The following is a 17,786-nucleotide window of genomic DNA, read 5'->3' as shown; positions in this document are numbered from 1 at the left end:
GGCTGCACCCGTCAAGAGAGGTCTTCCTGTGTCATTCAGGTTCATGACATCATGACCTCCCTGCACTGAGTCTGAGCTGAGTCTGAGCTGAGTCTGAGCTGGGCCAGACGAGGCTTTATCTGCTTTCCTGAGTCCTGTGATGGTGTTTGCCTGCGTTTAATGGGCTTCACTCTGCAGCCGCTCCGAGCATAAACAGGAACAAACAAGACACATGAAAGGCTGAGGCCTCGCACACACGCACGCACACACACACACACACACGCGCACGCACACACGCACGCACGCACGCACGCACGCACGCACGCACACACACGCACGCATACACACAAGCTCAAGTTACTTGGTTATTCTCAACTAGAAACGATATAAAATGGAGCCCATGAGCAGCGCACATTGATAATTAGGTTCTATTTGTGTGTATATAATAGGTTATGAATTTAATTTGTCAGTGTCTTTGTTTCATCTGTGCAAAATGACTAAAGCAGCGCCCCCTCGGGTTCGCAGGTGTTCTACGTCCGCGTGTGACTTGTTCACGTCCCGCCAGGTGATAATGGAGGAAACATTTTAGCAAACGGAACAAGACCACGCGAAGAAGCGGTGACGTTACGCAACACGTGCGCATGACGGACACGAGCCCGTTCGCCTCCGCCATGAACGGAGAGCCTGGGTCTTCAAGCACCGTAAGTCAAACACAGTCGCTCGGGTTCCTCCAGTCGTGGTTTCGTGCGTCGCTGTTTGCGCTGCACGCGGACGCACCAAACGCGTGGGAACTTGCGTGTGGGTTGAAGCGCGTGCGGTCGCGGGGATGTTCGCTGTTCGGCCTGTGTGCTTCTGGACCAACGGCGTATTTGTGATGTGGGACTTAAGTTGTAGAAGTGTTCACTCTGCAGAAGCTTTGCAGTCGTGTGTGTTGTCATGGTAACAAGGGACCATTCTTTATACAAGTCCGTTTCTTTTAAAGGGCTCATATCATGCAAAATCCACTTTTTAGACATTTTGGAGCGTCCCTATGACTCTATGGGTCACATATACACACACTGAGCACGGTAGAAATGCATTTCCTGCTTTTTTCACATTTTGAAAACGTAAATTTTCTCATCCAATGAAAACAGCCACGACCTACTCTGAGGCCGTGTCCCAGTTGTCGTCACACTGGTTGAAAGTTCTCCTTGCAAATCCTGAACCACCACCCCCACAATGATCCCGAACCAAAACTGGACTTCCGCCATTTCCCCCCTCTCACTCACCGTGAACAGACCAGCACGGCAGCGCCCAAGTCCTCCCATAGAAATAGTTCGGTTCTTGGGTGTTCTAACCAACACCAAAGTCTCTTCACTTTACCAAGGGATCAACAAGTGAGGATTTGTGGGTCACTTTTATTTTTAACGGACCGGTGCCAGAAACACTGCCTCAGCATTTATACGTATGTGCATTTCAAACGAGGGTGCGTACAATGCTGGATTTGTTTCACGGCTCCTGTTGGAAAAAAAGGACCTATTCCTAAAGTCCGTCATCCACTCACTGAAGTAAGTACATGCTTGATATTTATAATGTTTTAAAATGTTAGTTTGTCCGTTTAAATGTAGTAACCTATGTGTGAGGCAAGTTACTAGCTAGCTATGCTAACGGCTACAGCCATTCGACCGAGCCTTTGTCCCCTTCAAATGTGCTCATGTGGGCTCCTGCAGCCACACACCTGTGTGGAGAAAAGCTAATGACTAACGGCATCGAGCGGCTACGGGCAGGGAGCGGTGGGTCTAGCGTCTGTCCTTTTTCTGTAATCACATACACCTGCGGGGAACAGCTGATCTTTATCGCCCTTCCAGCGGCGACAGACAGGAAGCACTGGATCTAGCTCGCTGTAGTAAGTTTGTGCTTGATACTTGTGATATCTAAATATGTTAGTTGGGTCTGTTTAAAATGCAGTAACCCACATGTGAGACAAGCTAATCGCTAGCGTCGCTAACGGCTACAGTGAGTCAACTGAGCCTTTGTCCCTTTCAAATGTTCTACTCTGAGTTGGTGCAACCACACACCTGTGTGGGGAACAGCTAATAGCCATGGGCCTTCGATCGGCGACAGGCAGGAAGCGGTGGATCGAGCTTTTGTCCTGTTGACGTGCTGCCGCTCCTGTTTGTGTTGCGTTAGCCGTTAGCATGCCTTTTAGCCTTTGCACTTTAGAGCTACAGCTGGTCGATCGCTACAAAAAGAACCTGCAGATGAACGCGGTTGTGTTTGTTATTACCCCGTCCTGTCCAGCCTAAATCAACTTGTGATTTGGGGTTATGTCATTGTTCTATCAAATTCTAACATGATTAGTTGGAATGATTACTGTGTTGTGTTTCAAGCTTAGTTGCTAATCAGTCACATCTCTACAATACCTGCTGCTTATCTGGTCAGTTACCGATAGCTTATACCATAGCCATTATATTTGTAGGACCAATACAATTTACAGTAAATGTAACAGTCTTTTCTATACTGTAGGAGGGCAAATCCCAGTTGCCACATGCAAGGAGGCTGTCAAACAGAGAAATCACTGCAGACTGTTGGTACACGGACATCTGCTGCCCAGCTCAGGAGTGAAGGTATGTAAGTTTGTATGTACCAACAGTAAGATAGGTAATAGAAGATTTTAATTGGTATATACTGTTTAGATTTTATATTTGAATTGTAACAACTGTTTATCTGTTGTTTTAGCACAGACAGGCCTGTCCTCTTGTTTGGTTTAATTTTTGTCTGGTATTGTGTTCTTACATTAGAGAAGGTTTTGACCTACATAATAATTAACATTTCACTAATCTACAATTCTGATTGCACTACCTTTTGTTTTGATGAGGTGATGGTGAGGACAGCCACAGCTTCCATCTGGTAGAGGACTGCTTCCGCTCAGTCTTCCAAATAGTGATGAGAACAAGGATCACCACATCTCCCTGTTTACCCTACTTTCATGCATTTCGTCTGCAAGGCCCTGCAAAAGCTTCTCCTTCGTCCTCAAACCCCCAGACTTCTTAATTAACTCAGTAACCTATACATTGCACATTGGAGTGTGAAGGTAACAGTTTGTTCTAGCTTTGGAGTAGTGGTGTATTTTTTTGGTTTACAATAAAGTTGGCTTTAACTATTATGTATTTCACTGAACTCTGTTTCTGAAGGGAAAACACTTTTATTTAGGAAATCATAGTATTGAAATTACATGTTTTTCTCTTTCTAATATGGTAAGCTATAAAGTTGAAGCGGCCATAAATAAAACGCATATAAATTATATATAAATAAAGTTAAAAAAATTCTTAGAGTGTTGCACTCACAAAAAACACATTTTTACTCAAACTGTAAAAGAGTTATTCCACAGGTGGTCTACATCAATCATACTATGAGTGTTTTAGTGTTTTATCCATCAGGAAACTGCCTTCATCTACAACCCAAGCATGAAGAGATGGCAACTCAGATTCTTCACCCCTCAGCACCAGCTCACTAGCCTCTGTAGACTAGATGCCTGTAACAACTTTAGATACAGAGACATATTACTGTCAAATTTATCATGAATGACAAAAAACATAATTAAAAGCAGTAAAAATACGTTAGGTCAATATATAATTTGAACCAATGCTTTTTGTTCCCAGGTAGGTCATGCAGTGATTGCTCTAAATATTAATTGACCCATTTTTAAATAAAATTGTCAGAGCAGCAGCACAAGTAAGACAAAAACGTGAAATGTGTAATGTAAAATGTATTTTATCTTATTTCAGCTATGCTCCTCAAACTTATTTATTTGTATAATGTAAGCTAACGTAGTGTTTCTATTAACGAGAGTTTTCCAGGTAAGTCGTGTGTGAATATTGAAGCTGCACACGCCATTTAGCATAAGCATTAGCAAACCGCTAGTTTGCTTTGCAAATTACATAATCAATTAAATTGAAGTAAATGCGACATTACCAATGAGACCCATCCTTGCATCAGCCGAAATGTGGGTGACTTCAACGCCTCCTCTTCAGCTTCAGGGTCAGATTCGGGATCGTAGACGTATGGTTCCACTACGCTACGAACCAGCTGACTAATGTCGTGCAGTTCTGTAGTGGGTCTTCTTCTTCTGTGGAGGATTGCGGGTGGATTGCATTCTCAATGTCGCACTACTGCCACCTATTGTATCCTAACCGTGCGGTGGCTCGTATCCATGGAGCCAATTTTAAAAAAAAAACAACAACAAAAAAGGTATGCGCTTCCGCACAGAGGTGTGGTGAGCAGCTTCGCTTGCGACACGCCCAGAAAACAGCGTTTGCTGATGGGGAGTGAGAACCACACATTGACAGGGGCAGTGTGGACGATCTAAAGGATTTTATGGGATGAAAATTTACAGAGACCTTACTGAGACATTAAAGTCTAATATTTTTTAGAATGAAAAGCATGATATGACTCCTTTAAGGCCAAATAATAAACAATTGGCTGGTAAGAACTGTGGTAATACTGAAGTTAGTGACGCTTCTGAGACGAGCTCTTTCCGCCTGTGGTGAGATGGAAGCACCACCTGCACATCCCACTCGTTCAGCTCAGCAAGAGGTGACCTGGAAAAATGAAAAATGTTTAAAATATGCCACGTCTGTGTTTCAAACTGATCTGAGCTCCCAGCAGCAGTGCACAAACGGCCCGTTAAGGTTTGACAGATCCGAACTGAGGCCCGGACGGGTTCGTTTCACATTGATCCAACTAGAAGCAACAGTGTTTCGGCTGTTGACACTCCAGCTCATGTTGTTAATGTTACTGCTAATCAGCTGCCAGCGCGTCTAATGAACCTCCATCAATATCACACGCTCTCCGTCCTCTTCTAGTTAAACAGAGCAGAGTCTCACCGTTAATGCAATGCAGACGTGTTTAAAGCCGTCCGTCCTCAGCTGGCGTCCGGTTTTTCCACTGAGCGTTGATGGATTCTCCCCTCGGTCCTTGGACGTGACGGCTCCGTCTAGACCTTGTGATTCACATTCAGTGTCGTTGGCACAGGAGAAAAGGCCGACCAGTCTGCTCTGGTACCAATTAGATGCTCTATTGTTTTAATGCGCTACAATGCATAGATGTTGATGGGAACGTGGGAGCAAAGCGTGTTTTTTTTAAGTTCTTGTGCACAGACTGTGTAAATATAGAGGGACGCGTCCTGTTCCCAGGATGCTGGAAAACATTCCCCCAGTGTTTGAGCAGTGGAGCACAACTGGTGTCATGACTCATGGACAAAACAATAGGTGGAGGTGGAGGTCGTTGTCCGGGCAACGGTGCCCCGTCACATTATCGCTTCAGCTGTTCATCATCCCAAAGTTTTCCTAATCCATCCAGATGTTACCTTAGGAAGGAACACTTTCCATTTGCAGCAGGATTATTACTGTACAATCATGGCTAATCTCATAATGGTGCCTTTGACGTGTTGACTGGTTGTATTCAGTCCGTCAGGGGACACCTCTCCACCGCTTCAGCTGCCAGTTGCTGCTTTGCAGTGGTCCTGCACATGGTCCAAACCAGAGTATTCCCAGTTGTCCTTATTGAATCAGTGATTCTTTAGAATGGAAATCGGGCAAAGTGGATTCCACTGTGATCAAAATGAGGACGAGGCTAAATCAGTAATCGCTATTTAATACCGTCTGATTGTCTCCATCAATAATTGACATTAAAGCCCATTAAGAGCCACTCTGGCTGCCACAGGTCTGCTCCATGTCCTCCGGCCAGCACTCGTGCAGCCGTCGCACAAATCCGTATGTGTTTGTGCAGAATCATTGGTTCCAAACAGCAGGGACTGTTTATTCATGGTAGCAACTTCCTAAACTCCTTAACAGCTCTGCTGAGTAGCCAGTTGGATCTGACACCACACACACACACACACACACACACACACACACACACACACACACACACACACCTAACTGCAGCTTTTCATACTGCACAGATCCGACCCAGTGTTTACACCTTGAAGATGGAGGCAGACAGGCGTCTGCTGTCTTCACCCCAGAGGAATTCTCATTCTGCAAAGAGTCCAGGTTTCCAGATGACAACTGGCTGCGGCAGCGTCCGATGTACAGTAAGACTGCACGTGCCGGCGAAGCTGACGTTCCTGTGTGACAGAAGAATTAGGAGGACTTTTTGGAGCATGTGTCAAAACAAAAGGCTCCGCGGTCTTTAAAGCAGATTTACTGTGCGGAGCATCCTCCTTCGAGTTCGAGCCCAACTATTTATATTGTATATTTTGTCTCATCTCACGCTCCCCTTTTGTCAGTTTCTTTTAGTCGCAGCCAAAAATGGCAAAGGTTGCATTCATTATTGTTGGAGAAGTTTGGATGTAGTAGTAAACAGAAACGAGGCCTATGACGGATGTGTGGACTAGTTCATGGAAACTGATGAGGGATGAGCAGCCTCTGACCAGAGGCGGGTGTTGATGTGATGAGGTGTTACACAACAAATGCAGACTGGCAATGATTGTTTTACTTCATATTCAACCCCTGCTTTGATTCATCACTAGATACTGTAGAGGCCAAACCTTTAGGTCACATTATTAAATGCTCCACTGCCTTAAATCCCCAACACTAGAAAAGCGTCTATTAATAATGGAGAAGATCATTTTTTCAGTTACTGTAATTTAGCAAACCTTTAATAAAGTCCAGGAGGATGGAAAAACGACTTTATTCAGTTCAGAGGCCTGAGTTTCACATTTCATTTAGGAAACAAGGTAATGAATCTTCACAGTGGGCGAAAAGCCCTAGAGAGAGGATTTGGTGTCTCATCTTTAAATATGAGAGAAGCGTTGCCTGCAGTGGGTGGAGTCCCAGGGGTGGGATCATTCGCGAGGAGGTGAAGCTTCATGGGGAGCTCTGCCACCGAATAGGAAACGCACGGTCGGCCTCGGGCTGCGCCCACGTGTAAATGGCTGGAAGGTGGTGGGAGCTCCTTTCAATGTGTAGAGATGAGCAAACTAGGAATATGGGCTCCACCGTTGCTGCTCTTAGATGCTGCTTTGAAGTGGCACGTTCATGGTCCCTATAGGGAACTTCAGATCCACTCCCCATTGTTGTTTTTCACCAATTTGTGTTCGCGTTAAACTTGTGTCTCACTATAAATACAACGCTGACTCATCCCTTGGAATAACAAACCCCGTGCTCCAGCTTTCCCTTCACACACGAGCCCGGATGTGAACAGTGACACATCCACTGAGGCATTAGCTGATAGCTGCTGGTGGGAGAGATAAGATGGATACGGCAGATTAATGATTGTGTTGTTGTGGAGGCAGTGGAAAGTCTGGGTCACACAGGGAACAATTACAGCACTGTGCTGCATCACCATGTGTATCCCTGACTCAACTAATGCCCTTCTTCAAATTGAATTAGGTTTTAATCTCTTTCACTTGACGAGGATTAGAAAATCAAAGTTGCTTCTCGTGTAGTGATCAAAAAGCATTTTTTTTAAAGTGGTGCAGCTGAATTTACACAGTCTTTACTTAGCTGTGGGTAATAATCTCCACTTCAACCTAACGGTGCCTCTGGTGAGTTAAGCGAGCCTCGCGGTTGCTCTGGGCAGGGCAGGAAATTCAACAAGGAAAGAAAATCAAAGCCAGAAGTCATTGATTGTTCTCTCTTCACGGGTGCGTGTAAATTGCCGTTCACTAACGGCGCCCATGTGTGTCCTTTGTCAAACCTCGGCAGCTGCAGGCGCGTCGTTTGATCACAGCACAGGAAAAGCCGTCGGGGTTCCTGTGGAAAGAAACGTGCATCAGCATCAGACCTGGCGAAGCGCAGCCCTCGGCCGTTCTGAAGCCCGACAAACAGAAACATCTGCCACACGCTTTCACATGATGTCCGTAAAACGGTAGCAAGTGGTGGTCGGCAAATGTCAAGAAATAAAAACCATCTTCCTTTAAGCTTTTAGAGCATCGGCCATTTTGTATAAAGCTACTTCTCAAGACAAATGGCAACTAGATATGTGACGTCCACTGCAGCGCTAATTATTCCCATGTCTGCGAGAGTCTCTGTGTCTGGAGATGTAAAGGTCATCGGCCGTGTTTCTCCGTGAAAGCTGTGATGTTTTCTGTAGGAAGTAGCTCGCTGTGACTTTGTGGAGTCTGGGTTCTGGTTGGTACGTCTGAGATGTCCGGGTCACATGGAGATGCTAATCCTTTTAGCCTGGGCTGCTAAAAGCAAACATGCAGACAGAGCACAGATTTTAGGAAGAGACCTTTATTTCAAGACAGTGAGACGATGCGAAGGCTTTGACTGGAAACCTGACGCGTCTGTGAAATCCTTGATCAGCGGGATTTTCCATTTCTTTTCTAACCTCCCTTTGATCTGATACGGTGGCGTTCTTCTCACATTCCAACTTATCTAAGTGTCTCCCAAGGTTTGCGGGAGCAAAGCGACTTTTCAGAACCCCAGGCTGTCGAGGGCAAAGACTGTCGCAGTGTAACGTCCTGATGGTCGTTTATTGGGTCGCCGTCGCTCGAAGAGCGGGTGTGAGCACTCAGCTGCGCTGGTGAAAACCTCGACCCTGCAGCGACCCGATTTTAAGAGAGAAACCTTTGTGTAACGCTGCTGCAGGCAGACGTGGAGCTGCTGAACCTGAGCAGGTGTAGAGACAGAGACCGAATCGGCAGACTTCATCAGGCCGGAGATGTTCACTGAAGGCACTTTGTGCCCCAGACATTACGCCAACGCAGCGAAGCATGAAGCCTTGGACGGAGGTGAGGCAGCAAAGAATGATCTGAATGGAGAGAGGCGCCTCGTTCTCATTGGGTGAACAGCTGTGTCTGGATGCTTAGGAGACCTTTGGGTGGGTTCCATGCTCCAGTTCTGTCCAGGCTGCGTTTATCGGCTTCATATCTGTGCGATCACACTGATTGTAAAATGATTTTGTCCCAATTACAACTCGCCACAAATTGTCAGGGAAGTCCCGTGTTTTTCTCTGCAGTTTAGGATGTTTGTCAGATGCCATCTCTGCTACACATTAGAGAATATAAGTGGTGCTTTGATTTTGCCTGGACGTGCCCTCAGTTAAACTCCACCAGTCTAACGCCTCGGAGTTAAACCAACCACAGATGTAGATCCAGGATCCTCCAGATACGTGGGACAGAGTTTGTGGGATGACCTCAGCTGCTGTTGCTGTTGGACCATCAGTCATTAGTGTCTGCTAGGAGCGAAGTTCTGACCTCTTCAGTATTTTGTTACAGGAGAAGTGATTATAAAACCAACGAAAGAAATGCTGAATCCCTATTGCATAAGGCAAAGAAAGGGAGTGTGACTTTCCTTTTGGTTCCTGTCAGGATCAATCATTCTCAGCGTGGGCGTTCGCTGTTCCATGAGGCAATGGATGCTGCTTGGTTCAATCCCAGAAATGGGCCAGTGCACTGATAAACCTCCAGGAATGAAGTAGTTGGTTGACACAGATGCTCGACAGCTTCTTAAACGATGATTGTGTATTTTGTTTCCTGCAGCTGTTGAGTCACACATTTAGTAATAAATAAGATGAGGTTTGACTGAAATCCTTTATAAAGACATGCAACAGCACTTACTGTACGTGTTGCATGCGACATTAAACTAAACATTATATCACTCAACCGGACGCAGCGAGCGTTTATTAAAATGTGACTCGCCATCTGGAAAAGCGCCCTTCAACTGTGATCCACCCGCAGCCGAGCCGCCTGTTGTCTGACTGAATGGAGTGATGGATATTATTTATGGTCCAAAAAGGACTTTTGTCCGGGCAGAAAGCAAAGGGGCTGAAACATGTTTACAGCAGACATTTAGATGAGACACCACCCAACAATTACACAAGTAAAGGTTCCCTGAAGACACCTAACGGCCTCAGATTGGTGCTGGAGAGATGCTCGGATTGTTTTCCAGTTTGGGGAAGGAGGGGTCCCCTCAACAAGCAGAGCCTTTCCAGCCAAGACAACTGATTATTGCGTAGTCTCAACAGTACATGTTTATGTGAATGTACATGTGTGTAGTTTTAATGCTGAACAGATAAGTAATTTCCCACCGAGGGGGTTAAGAGCGGACGCTTGCTCTCTCTAGATGCATCATTTGAAGTTGACAGCATGTTAGTGTTGTTTTGAGTGAGCTCTTCGGTTGAGTTGTGTACATGCTCAGGGGTAAATCAGCCCATAGTGAACATGTTTACACGTGCGGATGTGGACAGAAACTCCCGGACATTGACAAAGCGACGTCCAGAGGACTGCTGTAATCTGCAGATTTGCTTCTCAACAACCTTTTACAAATATTTTTAGAGCTACGGAGGTGATGATGCAGAAAAATGTTGCAACAGTCTTTGCTTTGTGAGTTTGGAGCGGTTCTGCGATACGCCGGAGTTCTTGGCAGGAAGACAACAGCATGTGAGCGACCTCTGAGGCCTGAAAGGCAGCAGCGGCAGAGTCGTGGCTTTGGGCCCGACCGCATCTCTGTTTACCAGCCGTTCCTGCAGTGCTATGACATGATCCTAGAGGGGGTATAGGTGTCCACATGCACTGAATGTACATGTATAAGCACTCGCTGCAGGCACGGACACAGTCTGGCAGCTGGACGTGGTTTACTTGACACCAAAAGTAATGATGAGCTCATGAAATCACATCATTTAGCAACAAAGAGGCTGGATAATGACCATGTCCGCCAGAAAATGTTGGTCTGTGCTCCTCGGGAGATGCTGCTAATTCTTTCCTGCTAGTTGTTAAACCTCCTGAAAATCGCTGCGTTGATTGCTGTTTTTTTTTTTTTTTTTTTAATAGAATTCAAAATCCGTCAGCAGACGCCCTGAGCAGAATGTGGGCGGCCATCTGCCTCGACCTGTGGAGTCAGAGGACGGTAAAGAGAGAAAATACCACGCCAGCACCGACACAGGCTGGTTTCAGGCAGGTCTAGTATTAAAGGCAGGCCTTAGGTGAGTTGTGGAGCCACAGCATTTGGAAAGTACCTAAAAATAAAATGTGCTCGGTTTGAACTAATCTCGCTTTTAGGAAATTTTGTGTCTCTTGTTGATGTGACATCCATCATGTTTGGGGCTTCTCATTTTTTCCCTGTTGCTGCAGCCAAGCGCTGCATGAATAGACAATCTCTGGCTGCCGCCGCTACCGAGTCCTCCCCTGACTGACGCTTCCATTACATCCAGACTGCTTCCATTTGCTCTTTAAATTCCAAGGGAAACGCCAGCAGCTCATAATTACCACGCTGACGAACGTCCGGCCGCGGGTTCCGTCGACGCCCTGGGTTTACGTACGGCGAGGAGTCGGTGCCTCCACACCTGTATGAGCGATTACACCTGCAGACGGTCATTACATCCATTGAGCAGTAAACCTCAAAGCAAATGGGATTAAAAATGCATCTGGACAAGCCTGGCACCGCACTCTGCTTAAACCTGCAGGTCCCACCAGGGTCCTGTGAAGTAACGAGTGGAGGAAATGCTAAAGTGGAGCTGAAAGGCTCTCGCTGTGACGGAACCTGTGATTCATGCTGTTTATGTATTTTTTTTTTCTTTTTTACAAGGACTTGAACACGAAACTAAATATTCCAGGTGTTTCGCGATAATTGCGTCGTATTTATGCCTCTGAAAAACGTACCGACTGAAACGGGGGGACAGGGCTCAAAATGAAGAGGTTCTGCTGCTGCAAAGCCTAATTCCATCTGAAGCTCATCTTTCACAGCTTGACCTTGTAGTTCATGTCCCTGTCAGTCACCCGGGGACTGAGGATAATGGACCTCTTGCTTGTTTTCAGGTGCAGGCCTCCCTTTGTTGGAACGCGTTTGGGTTTCAGCTTTAAAAGCAGCAGAAGCTCATTCTCTGTGTTGACCTGGGGTACACACACACGTCCCCCACCCTGAGAGAGCAGCGTGACCTTATGAACCCCCCCACCGGCTTTGTGAAGACGCTTCTTAATGCTAAAAACCTCTGGAGCTTCATGCTAGATGTAAGAACCAAGGGGAATAAACATGAGCACTGCTTAAAGGTGACGTGTTCCTGTTGCTGGGATTCTATCTTCAGCTTTCGCTTCTAATCAGAGAGACACAGATAAAGTGAGCCGGACGGCGCGTTTACAGGAGCCAGCTGATAATTAGACTATTTGAATCCTCTGAGGCCAAGTTGTACCAAGCACCTAGGCCTGGATTATTAGACGTGTAGTGTTCTTAAAAAAGGCCTTAGTGATAAGAAGCAGCCTAAAATACTGCTTATCTACAGCAAAGCAGACTTCTTTCTACCTGCCTTTTTCCCAATTCCCTCTTGAACATGTTCTATTAGCTGCAGTTACATCTAAGATCAAGATGAAACGTCCGCTACCGCTTTGCTTTACACTTCCACATCACAGTCTGACTGAGTCTTGATTTTCAAGTTAAACTCTAGGTGTGTTTGTCGTCTTTCAAACCTCTGAAGGTTTTTGGCAGAGGTGCAGTTCGTTGCAACCGCAAACAGCAACATGGAAATCCCCCCTTTTCGGGAACAGAAAGAACGACGCCTCCGTCGGTGAGCGCTTGCTAGCAGATGTTTGCCTTTTGTTGGTCGGTGCGTTCTGATGTCAGCTCGGCCTCGCTCGCGCTCTCATAGCCGCCAGCCAGAGAGCGATGACGGTCCGGTATCTCACTGAGTCATACCAGCCCGACCTCAGACTGGACCCCTTTGAATCTGCAGCCACCCACAGGCTACAGCCCCTCAGTCTCTGTGTCACTGTTTTCTTTGCATAGAAACCGAGCTGTTGCTTGTTTCTCCCATGGCCAACAATTGTATTTTCACTTTGTTTATGCCCAAATACACAGACTGTTATGGAGATCTCCGAACCAGAATCCATGTTAGAGGCCCAGCGTGGGTGTCGAGGGGTCGGAGAGTGATCTTGGCAGAACCGCTGACTTTAAGATTTCACCATCTGTTAAACAAATGAGCTTTTTCTAACACATTTATAAAATAGAGGAGAAGGATCAGTTCATTTAGAAATATACTTCCTGGCTGTTACATTTACTGGAAATGAATTCTTCCAATGCATGAAATGTGACATTGGCATTTTAAGGCAGTCTTTGCTGTGAAGGAGAAGTTAGAGTTCATGTTGCATATTTCAGGTGTCCTTAAGTTCAGCGTAATGTAAGTCATGTGTTGGGGGGAGGATGAAAAGCTAGAAAACATGTTTGGCCCTGGAGGAAGTTTTTATTTCTTCCATGTTGGGTGATAATTAGTTCTGTATTAACTAAAATTGATATTATCAGAAGCTCCATGTTCTAGTAGCAGGTCCTTTCTAGTTCAAAACAACTGCATTTCATGAGAAACTGATTCTTGACTCAGTCTTTGCCACAAATGAAATTTCTTGAGACAATGGAATTAACTGCATTTGTGTCAGCGAATAACTATTTAGTAATGAGACAATGGCACGAGCAGTTCACGTGATGGTTGGGGATTAAAACAATGTCTGAAGAAAGGCCAGCATTGAGACAAAAAAGCATGTCACTATGAAACACCGCTGGTCGGTTCACGTGAGGTCAGCGACGTGCAGACGTGTGAAGGCTCCTATTTGTCCAGACCAGGTGTGAACACATCTGTCTGTCCTCCCCTCTGCTGCAGTCTGGCGGTGGCGCTGGTTGCTGGTTCTGAACCAGTGTGCTCCTGAGCCACATCACTGGTACGATCACTGGCTTTGATGCACGATCGTAACACAATGTGCCACAACTTTGCATTCATTACCTTGGTTATTTTGAATTTGATGTGCAGTCATTTCTTTGCTCATGATGCTGATCTATTCATCCTTGTTGATCTTTACAGGTCAAAGTGTTTTTAATCTTCATGATGGCCAGTGCTTTTAGTTTGTTGAGTCTATGTAGAAAGTGGTTGAGAAGTCCCATTCCTGTATTGTGAGCTTTAGTTTGAACTCCTTTTCCTTTGATCCACTGTTTAACCGTCATCTCTACGTTTGATAAAAGAACATATTGAACTTGTGGCTGCGACTCCCGAGATGCCTCTCGCCGCAGGTCAAGGCCACCCAAGCAAGCCGCTTTAAAGCCCAGGGACCCGTGAGGAGGAGGAGGAGGAGGAGGAGGAGCAGGAGGAGGACTTCATTCGTATCTGGAGCTGTGATGTCTGGAGGGGAGGGCTGGATTAGAAAGCGTGGTCCCTAGAAATACGCGAGGAGTCGGGTTTCAGGCTCTCTAGGGCCCCTCGAGTCCCGACTCACTGAAGCTGCCTTTGTTTGACTGGAAACTGGGGAGAGCGAGAGGCAGAGCGAGGGAGAGGAGGAGGAGAGTGGAGCTTTTAGCTTGGAATAAGTGAGAGAGTGAGTGAGTGAGAGAGAGTGGGCTCCATCTCTCTCCTACTGGGACGCACGAGGGGCAACTTGAGTGTGGGTCTGAGCTCTGCATCTCTGAAGATGACTTCACGGTAAACCAGAGGCTCTGTGGAGATTTCTATCAAGAGGTTTAAGTAAACTTTCAGTCACTTTTCTTTCTCTACTTGTTTTTGTGCAGTTTTCCTCCCTGGGTCTTTGGATTATTTCTGCTGGTCTGCTGCTCCTCTGGTGATCAGCTGCTGGGTGGTACGTACACGCTGCCTGTCGGTGACGCGCTGCTGGAGCAACTGTTGGCTTTTCTGATCTTTGCGAGCTTCCTGCCGACTTTTCATCTGCTGAGTGTGAATGATAAAAGTGCTGCGCTCCAGTCTGTTGTGTTCATGTGACCAGGACACACATTCTTTGAAATGTGCGTCCAACATCCAGGGAGGCTGGGTCACGTTCACATTTAGACACCTTAATGCATCCAGTGGGGCTGATAACATGTGTTGGACTGGGTCCAGAGTCATTAAACTGCTTGAGTGGTGACTCTGTGGACGTGGTGCCCCTCTGACTTTCAAACAATCGGGAGCCGGCGCTCATGAGATGATGAGGAGTGAAGCTGGAGCAGATACCTGCCAGCTTCTGTTCCATGGCGCCATGGTTTCAATTAGACCCGGACTGTCAGAGCCCGTGTAGCGCTGTGCTTCCTCCACAGACTGTTTTCACAGCTTAACCCACATTTCTTCCCGCTCTGTGATTAATGGATCAAGCAGGACGCTAGAACATGGTCCCAATTACGGCTGAAAGAGCTGCAGATTGTGTTTTCCCTTCGCACAGTGACAGACTGTCACTGGTGACGTGAAGGTCCTGGTCGCTGACTGGGGCTCAGTCCGACCTTCAGACAGGCCCGCGGACCACCACCATCTAAATGGGCCTCTGCAGCCACGTCTGTGTGGATCCCTCCAACCTACGATCACCACAAGAACCTCCGTGTCACAGAGGCAGCATTGTGTGGCCCCAGCAAATGATTATGGGCTTCTTCAGCTAATGCGGCCCCACGGCTCGTAATTGTCAGACCGACATTATCGCTGCTGGTGGGTGAAAACCAAGGTTGCAGTTATTTATAATTATCAGACCACGTGAAACACAACCTCCTCAGAATGAGTTTAGCTGAGAAGAAATAGACGTTTGCAATTTGACGGTGGATCAGAGAAGCTCTTAGAGCGTTTCTGAATAGTCCAGTTTCATCTTCTGTTGATTCTGCACAGGCTTCCTGCGCCCGAGGCTCCGCTCCCCGGCTGTTTAGTGCTTTTCTAATCCTCTGCCATGATTCAGTTTTTTAAGGGGGGGAACAAGCGTGTGTGTTTATGCACTCTGCTCCTCTGCCAGAGAGAGCAGCACCAGGGACAAATATTTCCAGGCTGCACGCTGTACTGTAAATATGAACCCAAACAGAGACGTCTCTGTGGCAACGCCGCGTTTCTGTCCGATAGCTGAAATTCTCGGAGTGTGAAGTCGTGCTGCCATGATGGTTTGTGGGCGAGTCGGCGGAGCTCGGAGCTGCTCTACAAAAAATCATTAGGCGGCTTAACGATGGGCAGCCCCGGTTTTAGGTGGATGAGCACAGCTTTAACAGGGCCGCTGTAATAGCCAACCTGGGATCACGTCGTACCGGGATAATGAAAGACAGACTCTGGGAAACAGGGAATAAATGAATGAATGAATATGGTTAAAACAAATGAAACAGCCCAGGATGTTCAGAGTCCAGACGTCGGTGCACTTTGATCCTATGGAGGATCATAAAAAGCCTCGTTCGGGGAGCTGGGTGCTAATGAGCATTCTGTTAACAAACGCCGAGTTCTGCGGGACCTTTCGGTGCCACACCCACACGAGGGCCGGCATGCGACCCGCTGCCGCTGCCTCCATCTGCCGTACACATGGCCATTACACAAAAGTCATAACGTTCTTAATTACGGAGGAGGAACGGCGCGAGCGCTGCCAGGGAGAAGGAGTGCGATGATGTGGTTCTGATGCTAATGAGCCGCATGATGAGAACGGTGAAGACGGGATCGGTGGAAGCTTTAAAGCGCCGCTGCCACCGACTCTCAGTAATCAGTCATAACTGAGATGTTTCCTTTCTTTCATATGGCTGTGGGAAGTGTTTCATGGATGGAAGCGTGGGGTTTTCGCTGTGGAGCGGAGCCCAGGGTGTGGTCGCACATGACTAAGCAGCTAGTAATTAATTCTGGATGCGGGAAGAGGTCTTTTTTTTCGCCTAGAATAACATGCACAGTTCTGTGAGTGCAGGTGCAATTGTTGGTTGTTCGTAGCAGTTAACGATGCAGCGGTGAAGCCCCAGCGTGTTAATAAATCATTCAGCGCAGGTTCAGTCGCGTCTCCACTTTGGTTTTGCGTTGCTGCCTCTAATTGGAGGCTAAAAACACGCCTGTTTCAGGATTCTGGAAATTGTTAGGCAGAATGAGCTGAACGCCTGAGCGTGAAGAGGCTTTTTGTCCTCCCTTCAAACAAAAGCTCTACAGAAAATTGGAGCATTAGCTAAACTGGCAGTTTTACAAAATAATAGTGAGAGAATGAAACGCAGCAGAGAGTCTGACTCTGCTGTGACTGCAGCGTTTCACTTTTAAACTCTGCTCCACAGACGTAACATGTCACTGAGTTTAAGGGAGTGTGTAGAAGTTCATCTACACGTTTGTGCTTGGTTCTATGAGACGGCGGCTTGGCCTCAGGCGGATGTGGGTCACATGGGCCACAGCCCTGAAGCAACAGGTCAGGCTTTGATTAAAAATCTAAATTCAACACGAACACAATGAGAATATCGACGCTGTCCAACTATGATTTCATGAGCAAGAAAAAACACGCTGACGTAAGTGATCGTCCACTCGGTTTCCACACGCCGCGTGATGATGATCGTGATCGCCGTGATGCTGAGCAGAGCAGAGCCAAGAACCAGCACATTACACGAGGACAGCAGGCGCCTGAAGCGGGCAGATGTTTCCTTCCACCGCGCGGTCGCGCACGCAAACGCTGCGCGTTGCTGTTTCTCCCCTGTTTGCTCATGTGGTGATTACGTTACTGTAAATGTTTACACTGCAGACATTTCACAGATGTGTACACACAGAGTAATTCACTGTGGATACGAAATGATAACATTGTTACATTTACATGTTTGACTTTGTATCATGCAGTGAACAAACGCATTGGAAGCGTCATTCATCTGGACCCAGTGACACGATGATCAATGCATCCTGTGGCTGTTTGGCTAATTATTTTTAGATTTACTGACGGTGGCCTGAGTTTCTCTCTCTTTTCTGAACATTGTTTGAATTAACGCTGCATCCTTTCTGTTGACAAGAGTTTTTGAAGTGATTCCTTCTTTATTGGGATCAATTATTCCTCTATTGACGCTCTTTCCAGCTGCAGATCCCGTACAAGCTTCTGCTCCCCAGATTCTTCCTCTTTCCCTCTTCCAAACATCTGATCGACAGCGTTTATCACCTTCATCTGGCCTCTGATT

The 17,786-nt window shown here is 46.7% G+C and overlaps 1 protein-coding gene across 5 annotated transcripts in view; it reads left to right on the top strand.

Moving 5' to 3' along the window:
- The first annotated feature begins 523 nt into the window (after positions 1 to 523).
- The window catches only part of LOC114853843 (collagen alpha-1(XVIII) chain-like), a 41,995-nt gene continuing 24,732 nt past the window's right edge, over positions 524 to 17,786 (top strand). For 2 of the 5 annotated variants that reach the window (XM_029147666.3, XM_029147665.3), the window contains exons 1-2: positions 14,089 to 14,361; positions 14,448 to 14,515. In XM_029147666.3, coding sequence (XP_029003499.1) covers positions 14,351 to 14,361; positions 14,448 to 14,515 — 79 coding nt within the window. In that variant the 5' untranslated portion in view covers positions 14,089 to 14,350. Of the gene's footprint in view, positions 681 to 5,923; positions 6,056 to 10,741; positions 10,894 to 14,088; positions 14,362 to 14,447; positions 14,516 to 17,786 lie in introns of those variants that run through there. The other 3 variants (XM_055508210.1, XM_029147667.3, XM_041070441.2) reach the window with 3 other exon arrangements.

The sequence above is a fragment of the Betta splendens genome, chromosome 4, assembly GCF_900634795.4.
Source record: "Betta splendens chromosome 4, fBetSpl5.4, whole genome shotgun sequence".
In the NCBI taxonomy this organism is placed as follows: domain Eukaryota; kingdom Metazoa; phylum Chordata; class Actinopteri; order Anabantiformes; family Osphronemidae; genus Betta; species Betta splendens.
This window is presented reverse-complemented; position numbering and strand designations above follow the sequence as displayed.